Source organism: Diospyros lotus, chromosome 5, assembly GCF_014633365.1.
Source record: "Diospyros lotus cultivar Yz01 chromosome 5, ASM1463336v1, whole genome shotgun sequence".
NCBI lineage: Eukaryota > Viridiplantae > Streptophyta > Magnoliopsida > Ericales > Ebenaceae > Diospyros > Diospyros lotus.
Window position 1 is genome coordinate 19,852,635 of NC_068342.1, and position 18,974 is coordinate 19,871,608.

An 18,974-nucleotide genomic window follows, 5' to 3' on the forward strand; every position below is an offset into this window, starting at 1 on the left:
TGAAATCCACTACCACCCGGGCAAAGCAAACGTGGTGGCTGACGCCTTGAGTAGAAAGAAAATGAGCCAAGTAGCAGCTTTGACATCACAAAAGCCTTTGTGGAAGGAGTTCGAGAGGTTAAGCCTCGAGTTTGTTGCTACGTCATCTAATTCTAATGCTCGTATGGCAGCACTCTCTGTTCGACTGACTCTCCGTGATCGGATTAAGAGCCATCAGAAGGGAGACCAATTCTTTGAATACATCAAAGCTGAGGTTAACACCAAGAAGTGGAAGGACTTCACAATAGCTAGTGATGACACACTCTACTACCAAGGGAGACTGTGTGTGCCAAACTTTGAGGAACTAAGGCAAGAAATTCTAGAAGAAGCCCACTCCACTCCTTATTCTGTACATCCTGGAAGTACAAAGATGTATCGTGACCTAAAGGCAGTGTTTTGGTGGAGGAATATGAAAGAAGACATAGCTAAATTTGTTGAGAAGTGTTTGATATGTCAGCAGGTGAAAGCTGAGCACCAACGACCAACAGGGTTACTGCAACCATTGGAGGTTCCAGAGTGGAAATGGGAACATGTGACGATGGACTTTGTTGTAGGATTTCCCAAATCAGTAACAGGACATGAGGCTATTTGGGTGATCGTGGATCGACTTACCAAATCAGCTCACTTCTTACCTATTCGGATGACATTTACAATGGATCAGCTTGCACGACTGTACATTAAGGAAACAGTAAGACTACATGGTGTTCCAGTTTCCATTGTATCGGATAGGGAACCAAGGTTCACATCCAACTTTTGGATGAGCTTACACAGAGCCATGGGAACCAAATTAAGTATTAGTACAGCTTTTCATCCTTAGACAGATGGACAATCTGAAAGGACAATACAAACTTTAGAGGATATGCTTCGTATTTGTACCCTAGAATTTGGTGGACATTGGGAGAAACATCTACCATTAATTGAATTCGCATACAACAATAGTCACCATGCATCTATTGGCATGGCACCCTATGAGGCGCTATATGGAAGGAAATGCAGATCACCTGTTCATTGGAATGAAGTTGGCGAGCGGAAGATTTTGGGTCCAGAGATTGTGGAACAAACTGTACAACCCATTGAAAAGATCAAAGATAGTATGAAGAAGGCTTAAGATAGACAGAAAAACTATATAGATAAAAGAAGAAGGGATTTGGAGTTTTCCATTGGTGATAAGGTATTCTTAAAAGTTACGCCCATAAAAGGAGTTTTACGGTTTGGGAAGAAAGGAAAGCTTAGACCTCGATTTATAGGCCCGTTTGAGATCTTAAAGTGGGTTGGGAACGTTGCTTATCAGCTAGCCTTATCACCAGAACTCTCAGCAGTACATGACGTTTTCCACATATCAATGCTCAGAAAGTATGTCCCCGACCCAACCCATGTAATAAAGCATCAACCATTAGAGATACAGCAAGACCTGAAATATGAGGAGGCACCAATAAGCATTGTTACTCAGGAGGTACGAAGGCTTCGCAATAAAGATATACCGTTGGTCAAGGTGTTATGGCAACATCATTCAGTTGAAGAAGCAACATGGGAGCGCGAGGACGATATGCGATCCAAATATCCCCAGCTGTTTGATGACGAGAAGTAAGGTAAATTTTCGAGGACGAAAATTTTTCTAGGAGGGTAGATTGTAACGCCCAAGATTTTTAAACTAAAATATAATGTAATACTTGGGATTTTATTTTAGCTTCTAATACTTGAGGAAATATGTCATTTCAAGGGATTATAGAAGCCTTGAGACAAAGGTTCAATTTTGAGCCAGTGGTAAAATCGTAAATATTGAGGTTCGGGTAAAAGTGTAATTTACCTAAAAACTAGGGGTATTAGCGTAATTAGTCCTTTCTTCGGGGACTAAAATGCAATTAAAAATTGGCCTAGGGACCAAGTTGAAAAGGGTCTAAGTGCAATTACCTGAAAAGTTTGGGCCAAAGTGTAATTATTGAAACCTTTTTACTAATGGCATTTGGGAGATTCAAGAAAAGCCTTATAAATGATTTTAGAGATAAGGATGAAGCCTCCTGATGATATTAGAGATAAGGATGAAGCCTCATGATGATATTAGAGATAAGATGAAGGCTCATGATGACTTTAGAGATAAGATAAGTATTCATGATGACTTTAGAGATAAGATAAGTGTTCATGATGACTTTAGAGATAAAGATTAAGCCTCATGATGACTTTAAGGATAATATTTGATTTGATTTGGATAAGATTTGATAAGATCTTATTTGGATAAGATTTGATAAGAATGATTATAGAATATTTTAGAAGATATGGAATGATTAGAGAATATTTTAGAAGATTTGAAATGATTGGAATATCTTGAAAGATTTAGAAAAGATTTGAAATGATTGTGACTTACTTGGTGACCAAGTTTCCAAGCCTATAAATAGGGCTCATGGCCAAGAGTTTCCTCATTCTAAATTGGGATAAATTCATGCTAGACGGGAGTGCTTCGAGCTTTTTGTAAAGGTGAAGCCTTCAGCATTCAAATCTCATCAAACCAAGTTAAGGTAAGTACATTATGAACTATTTATGATGTTTAAGCATGACCATGAACTATGTTATGTGGTCCCTCATGTTATGTTATGTTCACGCAAGTTTTGGGACCAGAGCTCGGTAACGCTACGCACGAGGGTTCTTACCCCTGCAAGTTGGTGGAACCTCTCGTGTCTCCATACGATATGTTATGTTATGTCATGACTTGTTTAAATACATATGATGGTTCTCTTGTACTTACTGAGATTTGCGTAATGTCACCCCCCTTATGTTTCCCCCTCCCCCAGGTGAGCATGAATGAGGAGACCAGGACATGGACGTGGAGCGTGGTGGCTTGTTTAAAAAGGATTTTCAAGAACTTAAGTTTAGTTTCCTTTTGAAAACAATGTTTTTAGGGTTGAACTCTGATCTTTTCCTATATGTATGCCATAAAGCATGTCTTGGAATTTTATTTGATTTAAAGAAAGTATGATTTTGGTTTTAAGCTCCGAATATTTTTATATGAATATTATTATCATTAAGCATATAAGTAAGTTACGGGTGTCACAGTATTAGCCTTCTCCAGATTTCTCCGCTTAATATATATAGTAGAGCTTCCAACGGATCTGTAACGATTAGAAAAATCTGACCGTTAGAGTCTGGGAGTCGACTCTAGTTATACAGGAGTCAACTTCTCTAATGCTATAGTTAACTCTTTGAAATACATCAATGCTGCCAGATCGACTCTAACTTTACAAGAGTCAACTTCAACTTAAGGGGAGTCGACTCCACATAACCAAAACTCGACTTTTGAGGCCAATTTTACAGAAAATAAATTTTATACATATAACAATTGTTTGAAGATATAATCCATATAGCATATATACATTACAAGATATTTACATTTCTTTAGTTTAAGTAAATGTCCTCATTTTCTTTAATTTATATTTTATCTTCCATTTACTTTAATACATAAATATAAATAAAAAATTACCCCCCATTTGAATTCAATAAAAATATCTAAAAACTAAAAATCCAAAACAATAAGAAAATATAATTTTGATTTTACTACAAATTCAGGATTTAACAATTTTACCACCTCCAAAATACATACATTCTATTTTTTGAAAAATTCATTAAAAATTATTTTAACATCAATGAATATTAGTTATCAAAATATCGAGAGATAGTTTTTAAAAATGAAAATATTTTCTTATATGTATCCTTATAATGCAATAATTTTCCAAACTTAAAGAAATAACATTTCTTAATTCATTTTGATACACAAAATACTATAATACTTAAGACATATAAAAAAATTCTATTAGGGGATTTAAATATATCAAACATAGTTTTACCAAAATTATATTTTGTTAAATATCAAAATACACAATAAGTTGATTGGAGCAAGTTGGCTCAACAGTAACCCTGGGCTCTAGCCCTACTAGACTCGCCTTCAACCACTATTTTACCTTTACCTGGAATGACATGAAAGTAAACAATGTGAGCCACAGGGCTCAGCAAGTATATTTATAAAATATGAAGATATAGAATTAAAAGCATGGATAATCAAGATAGAGTAAACCACAACTCTATGAGAAGATATCAGTATAACACAACTCATAAATTTTCCATTTACATCAATTTTTGATACCGTGATTATTATACATACCATGTAATCATTTCCATGCTTATACACATGTATCAACAATAAGTAATTTTTCACATAATTCCAATACTCCCATAGCTAATATATCCATTCATGAATATATATACATTATGAAAATACATCAACAAGCAATAACAATTTGAGCCTTGCCTACAGGGTTGATGGCCACCTCACTCGCATCAGGCGCTCATATGATATCCTTTTCTCACCCACTAACATAGCTGTTGTGTAAAATAATAAGTGCGCAAATCAATATAAAAATGCATCACATAAGCATATCCTAATTTCATGTCAATCATCAATAATTAAGAAAAATCTCGCATAAACAGGATTAATTAGACAAAATTTTTAGAAAATTTCCAAATTTCAAAAGGTAACTTCAAAGGTCTATTTTGAGCTCGTTTCTCAGTCAAATTTCTGTTAGAGTTATGCCCCCACAAACCAATTATATTTATATGTAATTGATCATACTTTTCATTTTGATTCTTTATCTTCAATCAATTGTTATTGCAAGACATTATGTTTTTATTTGTCATTGATGGTTGTCATCATTATTTATTGTAATCCATACTTGACAAAGTTCATAGATCAAATAGGCTCATGGAATATGGTCGTGTATAGGGAACACGATCATGAAACATATTCCTTTCAAGCCTTGATCTTAAATGTTCCTAGTCATAGAGTTATTAGGATTGGACACTAATAACTCAGATATACTAGCACATATGATGCATGCTCAATTAGGAGAATGTCTCATTTCATGGACATTGGTGTGAAGACACTAGTGCATATATATGGGTGCTTATTATAAGAATAAGTACACTGAACTGACCCGCTACAGAATTCCTAATGGTTATTATTTGATGCCGAATTGGAATTCCTGTGTTCCAATAGTGCAGATTGATCCTTAGACTTGAGACATCATGGTAGTCTTATATTTGACTAGTTATGTTTTGGTTCTTTTTAGATTCTAATGGAGTCATTAACAAATTATCAATAGGCGTAACCTTATCACATATGAAGGCTTGTGAATGTCGAAATAGGATTCATCACTTATCGATAAGATGAGAAGATGTCCTATGTATTCCGATGATTTCATGACTGAGAAAATCCTTGGCCAAGGTGAGGTGGAAATCAAAATGTGTTTTGATTTCGCCTATCAAGTCATAAATCTGAGATGGATGCATAGTTATTGAATGATTAAGATTTTGTCATAAAACCATACCCTAAATTCAATCGGGACATAGATTGATGAAAGGATTTTACTGCACGGTAGTTGTAATTGAAAATGTTCATGTTTTTTCATCGTTGGCTAGGTATTCATGGTATATTGCTAGATGTTAACCATGATATGTAGGGGTCACACACTTAGGTCCGTTCCACAATTTAAAAGAGAGATTCGGCCCAATGTGATTAAGGATCGGGCCTAAATTGTTTAGGGGTTTTCCAAGTCACGATTAGGGTTTTTAACTCTATAAATATGCGGCTTAAGAAGCTGGAAAAAGGAGAAGAAATTTGGATCTCTCTCAAGAGGCGCCTAGGGTTGCTAGCACTACTCAAGGTGTTCGTGGAAAGGGTCGATCGTGTGGACCAACTTGGAGGAGTTCACGCTTGCGACTCTACGGATTGAATAAGGCAGAATTAAAGCTACGCGGTCTACTGGTTTCCTAACAGTGGTATCAGAGCAAGGTTATTTCGAACCTTTAATGATTTCGTTATCTATATTTTGATTCGATCGTTTTATGGCAATGTAACGAATCTGTCTCAATTTCGGTTCTGCCATTAATTGATGGATCATTTATGCAGTAACGAATCAGCATTGATTTTGGTTCTTCCATTATTTGATGGATGATTTATGCATCGAATCAGCATGCTAAGATGGTAGATTATAAAGTTCTTTAATCAGTTTTTAATGTGATATGAAACTGATGCATAGAAACGATTTGGTTCTGCCATTATTTTGCTGTTTCAGTCATGCTTCGAATCTGTTTGTTTTCGAGGGTTAAATAAGATCTGTAATCGGCATGCAATAAGATTGAAACCGATTCAGATTATGGGGTCATGTTATCGAACAACATGTTCGAAAAGAATCGGTTTGATATGATCAAATCGAGATCAGTTTTGGTTCAAATAGCAATGCTTGATATGATCAATGTGAAAAATCGAAACTGTTTTATTATCTGTTCGAACAGTATATGGATCTGTTTTGATATGATCAACATAAGTTTATTTTTTGAAACGAATAGCAATTATGATATGATCAGTGTTTAAACAAACATCAATAATGATGCGATCAATATTTGTTTATCGTTTGGCATGATCAGTATCTGTTCAAATAGTTTGCTGGGTGCTAGGTTTATGATTCGATCAAAACCGAACACCAAGTCTTTTTGATATGATATAAGGAACAACATTCTGTCGAACTACATACTGTTTTGCAAGTTTTTATGATATGATCTAAACCGAGCTACTATCTAATGTTGATATGATCTCAACCCCATCGGGGGCGCTGCACCTGAACCCCTGTATGGGGCGGTGCATAATCTGTTATGTGTTTTATAAATGTAAAGGCTAAAAATCTATTTTGTTTACATGTCCTTTTAACTTGTATTCAAATGTGATCTTCATTGCATGAGATGGTTTTATGATTTCTAAGATACATGCTAATAACATGTTAGTATCATTGTGTATAAGATGCATGCTTATGATGAATAAATTATGCAATGTGTTAGATGCATGTATTATGATCTAAATGAAAGATTAAAAACCCCTTTCTAAAAATTGTTTTAAGTATGAATATTAAGTGGTGAACGGGGAAATCAAAAGAGTTTAATTTCTCCATGGCCTTCCATCATTGGCATATGACATGAGGTTTTCATGTTTGATATGCATCGCCAATATTATTTGGGACATACTAAGTATGGCAATCTATATTATATGTTATGCATGTTGATGTACATTAGGTGATATGTAGAAATACTATGGTTAATATTATTTAGGGGTATCTCTATTTGTCACACTTGTGTTTAATGATGGTCTGACTTAACATGTTTTGCATAAGAACGTCAATAATATTTGAGTTTATGCAAATATGAGTCAAAATAGTTTGAGGGTTACATGAGATGTAATTGGTAAGAGTTACCTACCTTTTAAAATTACTATAAGAGCTACGATATTATTCGAGTTTATGGTAATTTTAATTGGGTCTCAAGCCCACTAGAAAGCCTATGTATTTAAGCTTTTCAAATCTTATTTTGAGAGTGCTAAGATTTGATTAAAATAGTGGGAGTATCACTTATAACAAAAAAAGTCCTTAATCATATGTGAATGTAATTGATTGAATGTGTAAATGTATTATCATGTTTATCTTTGCAAATTTGTGAAATAAAAAATGGCCAAGAATCCGCTTGCAGGTTTGCTAGACACTAACAAGTTGACAGGTCCCAATTATCTGGATTGGCTAAGGAATCTCAAAATTGTTTTGGATTCCGAAAAAATAACATATGTGATAGATAAGGCCCCACCTGAAAAAGTTTCAGAGGCATCCACCCTAGAGGAACTAACCACTTGGCAGAAGTGGAAAGATGATGATATTCATGCTCGTTACTATATGATAGCATCGATGTCCAATGAGCTGCAAAAGCAACACGAGAACATGGAGCATGCAGCAGAGATTCATTTGCACCTACAAGAGTTGTATGGTGAGCAGACTAGATATGTGAGATATTAGATCTCAAAGGAACTTTTCAGGGCCCATATGACAGATGGTGAATCAGTCAATACTCGTGCATTGAAAATGATAAACCTGATAGAAAAGCTTGAGTCTTTGAGTGTTGTCATGGATAATGATCTATATGTAGATCTTATTTTACAATCTCTTCCTGATTCATTTGATCATTTTGTCATGAATTTCAATATGTATAAGCTTCAGACTACTCTTCCTGAGCTGCTTAACATGTTGAAAACTGCTGAGATGACAATGAAGAAGGATAAACCTGTCATGCTTATTGGTTCCTCACATTCCTCAAAACCAAAGAAGAATTGGTCAAAGCAAGGTAAAGAGAAGAGTTCTCAAAAGGGGAAGACAAAGCCTAAGGGTGAAGTCAAGAAAGCAAAGCCAAGTCAATCGGAGAAAGGAAATTGCTTCCATTGTGGAAAACTTGGGCACTGGAAAAGGAATTGCAAGACTTATCTTGCGAACTAAAACAGAAACGTTATGATTCAAGTATGTACTTTGTTAAAATTAACCTTTCAATTAATGATGCTTCTTGGGTATTAGATACCGAATGTGGTAGTCATATTTGCAATGATTTGCAGTTGATGACAACAAACAGGAGACTAAATAAAGATGAGGCTTCTCTATGGCTTGGGAATGGAGCAAGAGTTGCTGCTATAGCCATAGGGACAGTTTATTTAGTTTTAGAATCTAGAATAAAGTTAGTTTTGAATGATTGTTTTCATGTGCCAGACATTATCAAGAACATTATTTCTATTCCCGTTTTGGACAAAAAAAGGTTTTAATTTTACAATTTCTAATGGAGTTTGTTCTATTTTTAAAAATGGTTTTTTATATGGTACTAGTGCTTTATCAAATAACTAGGGATAACCCGTGCCTGAAGGCACGATGTAACTAAAAAAAATCAAATATTGAATTTGAATGCGAAATAATCAAGCACTGAACTCAGATTCGCACCCCTCCATCGCAAAAAGCACTACTGTCCGTTGTCGCCCCCTTCGCCCCCACCACCACCGCTCCCTATTCGCACCCCTCCCACCGGTCACCCCCCGCCATTAACACCGCTTGCTGTCGCCCCCCGCCGCCATACCACCGAACCAAATCCGTCATCACCCCTATCTCTTCATCTCCTCCACCATCCCCCGTTCTCTCTCTCTCTAAAACAACCCACCGCTCAAAGAGTACCATTTGTCGACCGTCACTCCGCTCACCCTACCATCGTCGCGAGCATCGTCCGTCGTCGTCCCCCTCCCCGCCGCGAGCACCGACCCGTCACCCTTCCCTCTGTGTTCGCAGCCCTCCTATTTCTAAGTTTCTCAGCCCACTGTTCCCCCCTCTCTTACATTACTCTCTCTTCCTCTTACCTATTTTTCCTTCTCCTTCTTTGTTCTCACAAACATCCCCCTATTTATCTCATTAATTAAACATATATAATTAAGTTTGGGGTAAAAACAAATGTTAAGTTTTCAATTGGGAGTAAAAAAAATGTTAATGAAAACTTAAAATTTATTTTTTTCAAATACGTAATTTGTTTGTTCTAAAATAATAGAGTAAAACATAGCATCAAATAAAGATTGATTTATTCTTCAAAATATCTTTGGTTTGTTTTTTTACTACTTTCTTTAACAAAAAAGAGACATCCCTTGTTTTTTGAATAAAAATGAGATTTTCACCCTAATTAAAATCAAAACTAATTATATTTGTATTAATATTATTACCAAATATAATGTCATTTTTTCTTTAGCGTGTAATGTTTTCTACTTTTCTTTTACTCTTCTTGTATTATGTAGTTTCCTTTTTATCACATATTCATTTTCTTCTCTTATATTTTTATATATTATTATGCTATACTGTAAATGCAACATGTGTTTTTCTCTTAATCGTTTTCTTCTCTTTTTAATGCTTACTTTAACATACTTCATATTAATGCTTACTTTAACATGTTTCAGAAAAACAAAATTCATATTAAATATTTAAAATATATATATTTTAAAAATATAAATAAAAAAGAGTATATGATACTAAATTCCTAACAGCAACTTTTAAAAATTGTTGAGAAACCATACCACGAGATGGACATTTTTCTTCCATTTGCAAGGGATAGTCTTTTTTTTTTCCTTTGTCTTTGCCTATAATAATAAAAAATAAGTAAACTAATGTTGAAGTGACTTTTAGGCTTACCTCACGAATGCTATTAAGGTCACACTCATCACGAATAACAACATTAACATTTCTTTCTTGAAGAAATCGAACCTATACATGTAAACACTTTAGAGTGATAAATAAAACTTGATACACATAAATAAAAAAATTAGTAAACCGAGTCGATATTACGGTTCGGTGTAAGTCTCCATCCACTTGTAAAGTATGAGGAAAAAAGTATTTTATTAGAAAAAAATTAAATATAATAAGTATTTTTTTAAAAAAACAAAATAGGCCTTACATTAAATGAACAAGAAAAAAAAAAAAAAAACTTACTTGATAAAAAATAGTAATATTGTCCATAACTATTGCACTTTAACCTAAAAAACAAATCAGTTGCTACCAAATCAGATAATAAAATTTAATATTTTATTTAAATAAATAACTGTCATGGATAGAATAGATGATGAGAAGAAAAAAAAAATATAAACCAAAATGATAAAAGGCCAATCCAATGTTTAGAATAGATGTATTTTAACAATCACATTAAAATGATAAAATTAAAATTAGAGCATAATTTTTCAATTTGAGAGTGTGACCTATATAAACACATATATTTGGGACCTACATATAAACACATAAAATTGTATAAACACAAAATTTTTACACATAAAATTTTGTAAGATTACATAAACACATATAATTGTATATAAACACATAATTTTATAAGAGTGGGACCCACATAAACACATGAAAAAAATAAAAAAATAAAATTATAACTCATTTTCGTACCATAAAATTTTTAAAAAATAAAATTATATATTTGGGTCCAACTTAATTGTACCCAATGTTAGAAATTGAATAAAATTTTTAAGAAAATGTTTGAACAGATTGTTTGAACAGTGGGTCCAACTCATAATTTGTTTTTCTTTTGTTATATTTTTTTATGCTTCTAATACTAAATGTAAAAAATGTACAGCGCACACACACACAAAATGTAAAAAATCTATATACATACACACGCACACACTGTTCGCAATGAATATATACATAAAATATATTATCATTCACTGTGTGTATTTGTAAGATTACATAAACACATATAATTATATATAAACACATAATTTTATAAGAGTAGGACCTACATAAACACATAAAAAAATAAAAATAAAATTATAACTCATTTTCGTCCCATAAAATTTTTAAAAAATAAAATTGTATATTTGGGTCCAACTTAATTGTATCCAATGTTAGAAATTGAATAAAATTTTTAAGAAAATGTTTGAACAAGGGTCCAAATCATAATTTTTTTTTCTTTTGTTATATTTTTTGGTGCTTCCAATACTAAATGTAAAAAATCTATATACATACACACGCACACACTGTTGCAATGAATATATACATAAAATCGGTAAGATTGGTAACTTAGTGAAGGAATGAATCATTCACATCATATATACATATATTCATTGCAAATACATATATTCATACACACGCGCACACACTGTTTCCAATACATATATTCTATATACATACACACGCGCACACACTGTGTTTCCAATACATATATTCATTGCAAATACTTCACATCATTACACACGCACACACTGTGGGCTATCTCCTTTTCACTGTGTGTATGTATCATTCACTGTTGCAACTTCACTTAAGATCGATAATGATGTGAAGTTGCAAATGTCTGTTCACATATGAGAAACCCATATCAGAAAATTGGGCAAAATCGAAAGTGAGAAACGATCCAAAAGTAGAGATTTGGAAAACCATTTCATCATCAAACACCCAATTTCACCAAAGAAAACCCCAACCAACTAAACCCAAAACTTTCTTAAGCATTAAAAACAAAAACCCAGAAGCTCAAGGAGCTATATGCTTGTCATCAGAGTTGGAAAACAAAGAAAAATACATACACGCACATACGCATACTTCTGCCCCTATCTTCAACAAACAGATTGTGGACACACACAAAATACACACACACACACACACACACAAAATATATATATCAAATGACTACAACACACACACAAAATACACACATATACATACACATGCTCACACACAAAATGCAAAAAATACAGTTACACGCACACACACACATATACATCCACATGCATACATATAGCGATGGAGCTGGAGGCGACGCGGAAGTGAGGAGGTGGCAATGGAGAGCTTCAGGCGGGCCGGCCGCAATGAAGAGCTGCTCGCTACCTAATGGAGAGCTGCCCGTGGGTGGGTGAGAGGGAGAAAGATAGAGAGAGAGGCAGTGAGTAAGGGAGGCGGGTGGGTGGGAGAAAGAGAGAGAAAGAGTGGGATAGAAAAAGAGAAACATATGGGAAGTGACTGGGCAGGAAAGAACTACAGAGGGAGAGGGAGAGAGATATGGGAAGTGACTGAGCGGGAAAAAAAATGATCTAAGCCATTCATCTGAAAAAAATCAATCTGAGCCATTGAAATGTATACATTTTCAAAAACCATTGTGTTTTATTATATAAATTTGTATTATGTTCAAACTAATGATTCCATGATTTGTTTACAACAAAGTAACAAAAGAAAGGCTGTTGATCAAAATTATGCTTACATGTGGCATTTAAGGTTAGGTCATATATCCAAAGACAAAATAAATGAATTGGTTAAAAATAGGTTATTGAACTTGTTTGACTTACAGTCAATTCCAACTTGTGAATCATGTCTTAAAGGAAAGATGACAAAATCACCATTTGTTGGACAAGTGGAGCGTGCATCTAACCTATTGGATTTGTTCCATTCAGATGTCTATGGGCCACTAAATGTTAGTGCAAGAGATGGTTTTTCACCTTATGAAGCACAAGTTAGAAGCCTTTGAAAATTTCAAAGAATTCAAGAATGAAGTAGAAAAAAAAAATAGAAAAAAGTATTAAGATCCTTCGATCTAATCGAGGGGGAGAATACTTGAGTACAGTATTCACTAATCATCTTAAACAGAATGTGATTCTCTCCCAGTGGACTCCACCAGGAACACCATAACTAAATGGGGTTTCTAAACGAAGGAATCGAACCTTATTAGATATGGTTAGATCCATGATGAGTTTCGCTGATCTCCCTTTATCTTTTTGGGGCTATGCTCTTGAGACAACTGCCCATTTACTAAATAGAGTTCCCTCTAAATCAGTGCTTAAGACACCATATGAGATGAGGTTTGGTAAGACACCCAGTTACAAATATTTAAGAATATAGGGGTGTCCTACCTATGTCAAGAAAATAGTGGGAGATAAGTTGGATATTAGATCCACTAAGTGTAAGTTTGTGGGGTATCTAAAGGAATCAATTGGATATTATTTCTATCACCCCCTTGAACAAAAGGTGTTTGTTTCAAGGAACGCCACTTTTCTAGAAAATGAGTTCCTATTGGATGGGAATAATGGCAATATGATAGATCTTGAAGAAATTCAAGAAGCACAAACTACTATCCCACAATAAGTGGAGGCAGAAAATAACTTTGAACTTGAAAGCACACAATCTTCACGAAGATCCCAAAGGATCTCAAGACCTCCTGATAGGTATGGTTTCTTGGTTGAGAGTAATAAGGATAACCTTCTATTGGATAAGGATCCAAGAACATACAAGGAGGCGATATCTGATATCGACTCGGGAAAATAGAAAGAAGCTATGAAATCTAAAATGGATTCCATGTACTTTAACAAAGTATGGACTTTGGTGGATCCTCCTGAAGGTATTGTACCTATTGGCTATAAATGGATCTACAAGCGAAAGCTTGGAGTTGATGGAAAGGTAGAGACTTATAAAGCTCATTTGGTGGCAAAATGTTACACTCAAACTCAAGGTATTGATTTTGAGGAAACTTTTTCACCAGTTGAGATGCTTAAGTCCATTCGGATTTTACTTTCCATAGCCACATATTATGATTATGAGATATGGAAAATGGATGTGAAAACAACCTTCCTTAATGGTGACGTTAAGGAGGATATTTATATGGAACAGCCAGAGGGATTCATATCCAATGGAAATGAGCAGAAAGTCTGTAAGCTTCAAAGGTTCATTTATGGACTAAAACAAGCTTCCCGTAGTTGGAACATACGTTTCGATGAGACAATTAAATTGTTTGATTTCATCAGAAACTTTTATGAACCATGTGTGTACAAGAAGGTCAATGGGAGTGCAGTCACTTTTCTGGTGCTATATGTTGATGACATACTACTCATTGGGAATGATGTAGGTATGTTACAAACAAGAAAAGCCTGGTTATCTACAAATTTCTCCATGAAAGATTTGGGCGAAACATCTTATATTTTGGGATTAAGATCTATAGAGATAGATAAAAAAGGATGCTTGGTTTGTCCCAATCAATGTGTATAGATAAAATGTTAAAAATGTTTAACATGGAAGGATATAAAAGAGGATTTCTTCCAATGCGCCATGGGATTTCTCTCTCCAAGTCTATGTCTCTAAAGACTCTAGAGGAGAGGAAAAGAATGGCATCTATACCCTATGCTTCTACCATAGGTAGCATACTGTATGTTATGTTATGCACTAGATTGGATGTCTCACATGCTCTGAGTGTCATGAGCAGATATCAGTCTAATCCAGGTGAGAAGCATTGGAAAGTTATGAAAGGGGTTCTTAAGAACTTAAGAAGGACGAAAGACACTTTCATGATTTACGGAGGAGGTGAACTAAAATTGGAATGCTTCACGGATTCAAGTTTTTAGTCTGATGTAGATGACTCAAAATCTGTGTCTGTTTATGTATTCACACTTAATGGTGGAGCAGTTTGTTGGAAGAGTTCCAAACAAGAAACTACAATAGATTCTACCACTGAAGTTGAATATATTGCAGCATCAGATGCTGCAAAGGAAGCAATTTGAATGAGAAATTTTATCTCAGCATTGAGAGTGGTTCCTACTATTGTTGATCCAGTTCTAGTGTACTGTGATAACAATGGTGCAATTGCTCAAGCAAAGGAACTGAGGTCCCATCAAAGATCTAAACATATATTTCGGAGATATCATTTAATTCGTGAGATAATTGGCCGAGGTGACATCAAAATGGAGAAGGTTGCATCAGTGGAGAATGTAGCAGATCCCTTACAAAACCATTGTCACAACAAGTGTTTGAACGTCATCTTGAGAAGATGGGCTTAAGATACATGGGAAATTGGCTTTAGGGCAAGTGGGAGATTGTTAGAGTTATGCCCCACAAGCCAATTATATTTACATGTAATTGATCATACTTTATATTTTGATTCTTTATCTTCAATCAATTGTTATTGCAAGGCATTATATTTTTATTTGTCATTGATGGTTGTCATCATTATTTATTATAATCCATACTTGACAAAGTCCATAGATCAAATAGACTCATGGAATATGGTCGTGCATAAGGATGATGATCATGAAACATATTCCTTTCAAGCCTTGATCTTAAATGTTCCTAGTCATAGAGTTATTAGGATTGGACACTAATAACTCAGATAGACTAGTACATATGATGCATGCACAATTAGGAGAATGTCTCGTTTCATGGACATTGGTGTGAGGACACTAGTGCATATATGTGGGTGCTTATTAAAAGAATAAATACACTGAATTGACTCGCTACAGAATTCCTAATGGTTATTATTTGATGTCGAATTGAAATTCTTGTGTTGCAATAGTGCAGATTGATCCTTAGACTTGAGACATCATGGTAGTCTTATATTTGATTGGTTACGTTTTGGTTCTTTTTTGGATTCTAATGGAGTCATTAACAAATTATCACTGGGCGTAACCTTATCAATATGAAGGCTTGTGATGTCGAAATAGGATTCATCACTTATCAATAAGATAAGAATATGTCCTATGTATTCCGATGATTTCATGACTGAGAAAATCCTTGGCCAAGGTGAGGTGGAAATCAAAATGTGTTTTGATTTCGCCTATCAAGTCATAAATCTGGGATGGATGCATAGTTATTGAATGATTAGGATTTCGTCATAAAACCACACCCTAAATTCAATCGAGACATAGATTGATGAAAGGATTTTACTGCACGGTAGTTGCAACTAAAAAGGTTCGTGTTTTTTCATCATTGGCTAGGTATTCATGGCATATTGCTAGACGTTAACCATGATATGTAGGATTTTAGAATTAATTTGATTAATTCTAAAATTATTAATTAAAGAGTTTAATTAAGAAGCCCATGAGATGTGTTAATTAAGAAGCCCATAAGTTTAATTAAATCTAATAAATTGGGTTTTCATATAACCCAATAGAATTGGCCCTACATCTAGCTCAATGGTGGACCTAAGGGATCACACACTTAGGTCGAGTCCGTTCCACAATTTAAAAGAGAGATTCGGCCCAATGTGATTAAGGGCTAGGCCTAAATTGTTTAGAGGTTTTCCAAGGCACAATAAGGATTTTTAACTCTATAAATATGCAGCTTAAGAAGTTGGAAAAATGAGAAGAAATTTGGATCTCTCTCAAGAGGCGCCTAGGTTTGCTAGCATTACTCGAGGCATTCGTGGAAAGGGTCGATCGTGTGGACTGACTTGGAGGAGTTCGCGCTTGCAACTCTACGGATTGAATAAGGCAAAATCGAACCTACACGGTCGGCTGGTTTCCTAACATGAAAGATATATCAAATCGAAACCTCAAATCTCTAGTTTCTGAAACAATAATCATATTTAGAATAAAAAATAATCACAATGAGTTATTACCCAAAAACCAAAGCAAGGTAGAATATAACAAGGATTTTATGGGTCCAAATCATGGCCAAAAATTTTAAATCCTATACCAAAATGAATCCTATGATGTCTAGTTTACATAGAAACAAACGGATTACAAATCGAATATAACCACAGAAAGTCATACTGCAAAAACCCAAGCAAGGTCCAATTATATAGAGCAGTAAGTTATGAATTTGTTTAGCATAAATTAACAAGGCCACCAGGGGCTCGAATTGAAGCAAAAAAATCCAAGCCTTATATCAAATTGAAGCTCATCGAGTCTGATTTACAACGCCATAAACGGATCTCGAATAGGATATTTCTACTAAAATAATATCCAAAATAATAAAGCATGCGTAGGCTACCACAGCCCAAAATGAACATACAAACAAAATGCAAAACAACCCAACAAATAATTGTTTTGCTCTAATCTAACCAAAAATATGTCATTCCTTGAAGGATTTTAGAGTAAATTAAGTCCCAAATGATCACATCGACAAGACCCATCAATTTTAAAGGATTTTTACAAAGATTTTACAACCAAAAAGAAAATCTTACATAACAAAATTGAGCAAGATATGCTTAAAATTGAAGAAAGATCAAGTAGATCTACACATAAATTTAAGAAGAGATAAAATCTTGAGTAACAAAAAATGATGCAAGGGAACTTGCCTTGATGTTGATGGAAGATCAAAGACAAGGGGTTTTTCTTCAAGAACCAAGATCCAACCCTTGATGCTTTAAATCAAGAAATGAAGAAGAAACTCCTAGAGGTAAAATGAAGAAGAAGATGGAGAAGAGATTCTCCGACAAGAAGATAAATGAGAGAAGGAAAGTCAACTCCTTTGACAAAATGACCATTTTGCCTTTTACACAAACACAAGCCTATGCCAATTTTAGACATTTCACAAATAAATTATATTTCCATTTAAATTTATCTCACCACATAGCAAATGGACTCAAGCTCAACCCATTAATTCAATTCTTATTAATTAAGCCTAACTCACATAAGCGTAAAGAGTTTATTTTCTAACTTAGCCCAACCCAATTCACTTGAATTTAACTAAATTCACAACCCACATAGTTTAGACCCAATCCATTAGAAATGGGTTTTATTTAAATTTTTGTTATCCCATGCTCTTGGGCTTTTCACATTAGCCCAACTCCATTCATTAAACTCAACTCAATTTATTAAATTTCTAATCTTTATATTTCTCTATAATCTAAGATATATAAAAATATATTTATACTCCAAAATAAAATAAAATCATTAACCATGACATAGACCCAATAACGAGCTGTTACATTAATTATTTATTATGACAATTTTTTATAAGAGTATATTATTCATAGTGAAAAAATATTTTTTTATTAATTTTTTATGATAAAATATAGTGACTAAAATTATTTTTGATGAAATATGTTTGTCAAGATATTTAATTAATATTTTGACTCCAATATTTTATAACAAAATATTACAACAAAATATCCTAATATTATAACGATAGTTAAATTTCATAAGTTTTTATTTTTAAATAGGAAACTTAACAATTTGCACCAAATCAAAACAACAAAAGATGGACAAAATTTTTGAGGGAAATGATGGAGCAAATTTTCAAGGAAAATTAAATTAGCCAAAAGTTAAATATTATTTTATTATTTTAATTTTTTAGTGTTTCTTTTATAATTTATTAATAAATTTAAATAATATTATTTATTTGAAATTCAATATTTCACTATATACTTAAAAAAATAATCAATTTAGAAGTTAATCAATTTATGACTTAAGATAATTAAATAATTAAAAGACCTTTAAATCAATTTAAAAAATGTTCTTGATTAGTGGAATATATTGATAATATTAATGACACATTACATATAACAATAGATATAATTAATTACGGATCAATATTTAATAGTGACAAAATATTTTGTATTAAAACTTTTTATTATAAAATATAGTAACTAAAATTGTTTTTGATGAAATATGCTTAGATATCCAATTAATATTGACACTAAAAATTTGGTAGCAATATTTTATGACAAAATATTTTATAACAAAATATTTTGTCACTACATGTCTTTTGTTTTTTTATTGTGACAAAATATTTTAAATATTTTTGTTTTGTCACCAGATTATTATTTTTTATGCTTAATATAACATATTTTTATGAAAATATTGAATTCAT

The 18,974-nt window shown here is 33.5% G+C and overlaps 1 protein-coding gene across 1 annotated transcript; it reads left to right on the forward strand.

Moving 5' to 3' along the window:
* The first annotated feature begins 7,577 nt into the window (after window positions 1–7,577).
* Window positions 7,578–7,916, forward strand: LOC127802142 (uncharacterized). Its single transcript, XM_052337838.1, has one exon. The coding sequence runs from the start codon at window positions 7,578–7,580 to the stop codon at window positions 7,914–7,916; it is 339 nt and encodes a 112-aa protein (XP_052193798.1).
* Window positions 7,917–18,974: the final 11,058 nt, after the last annotated feature.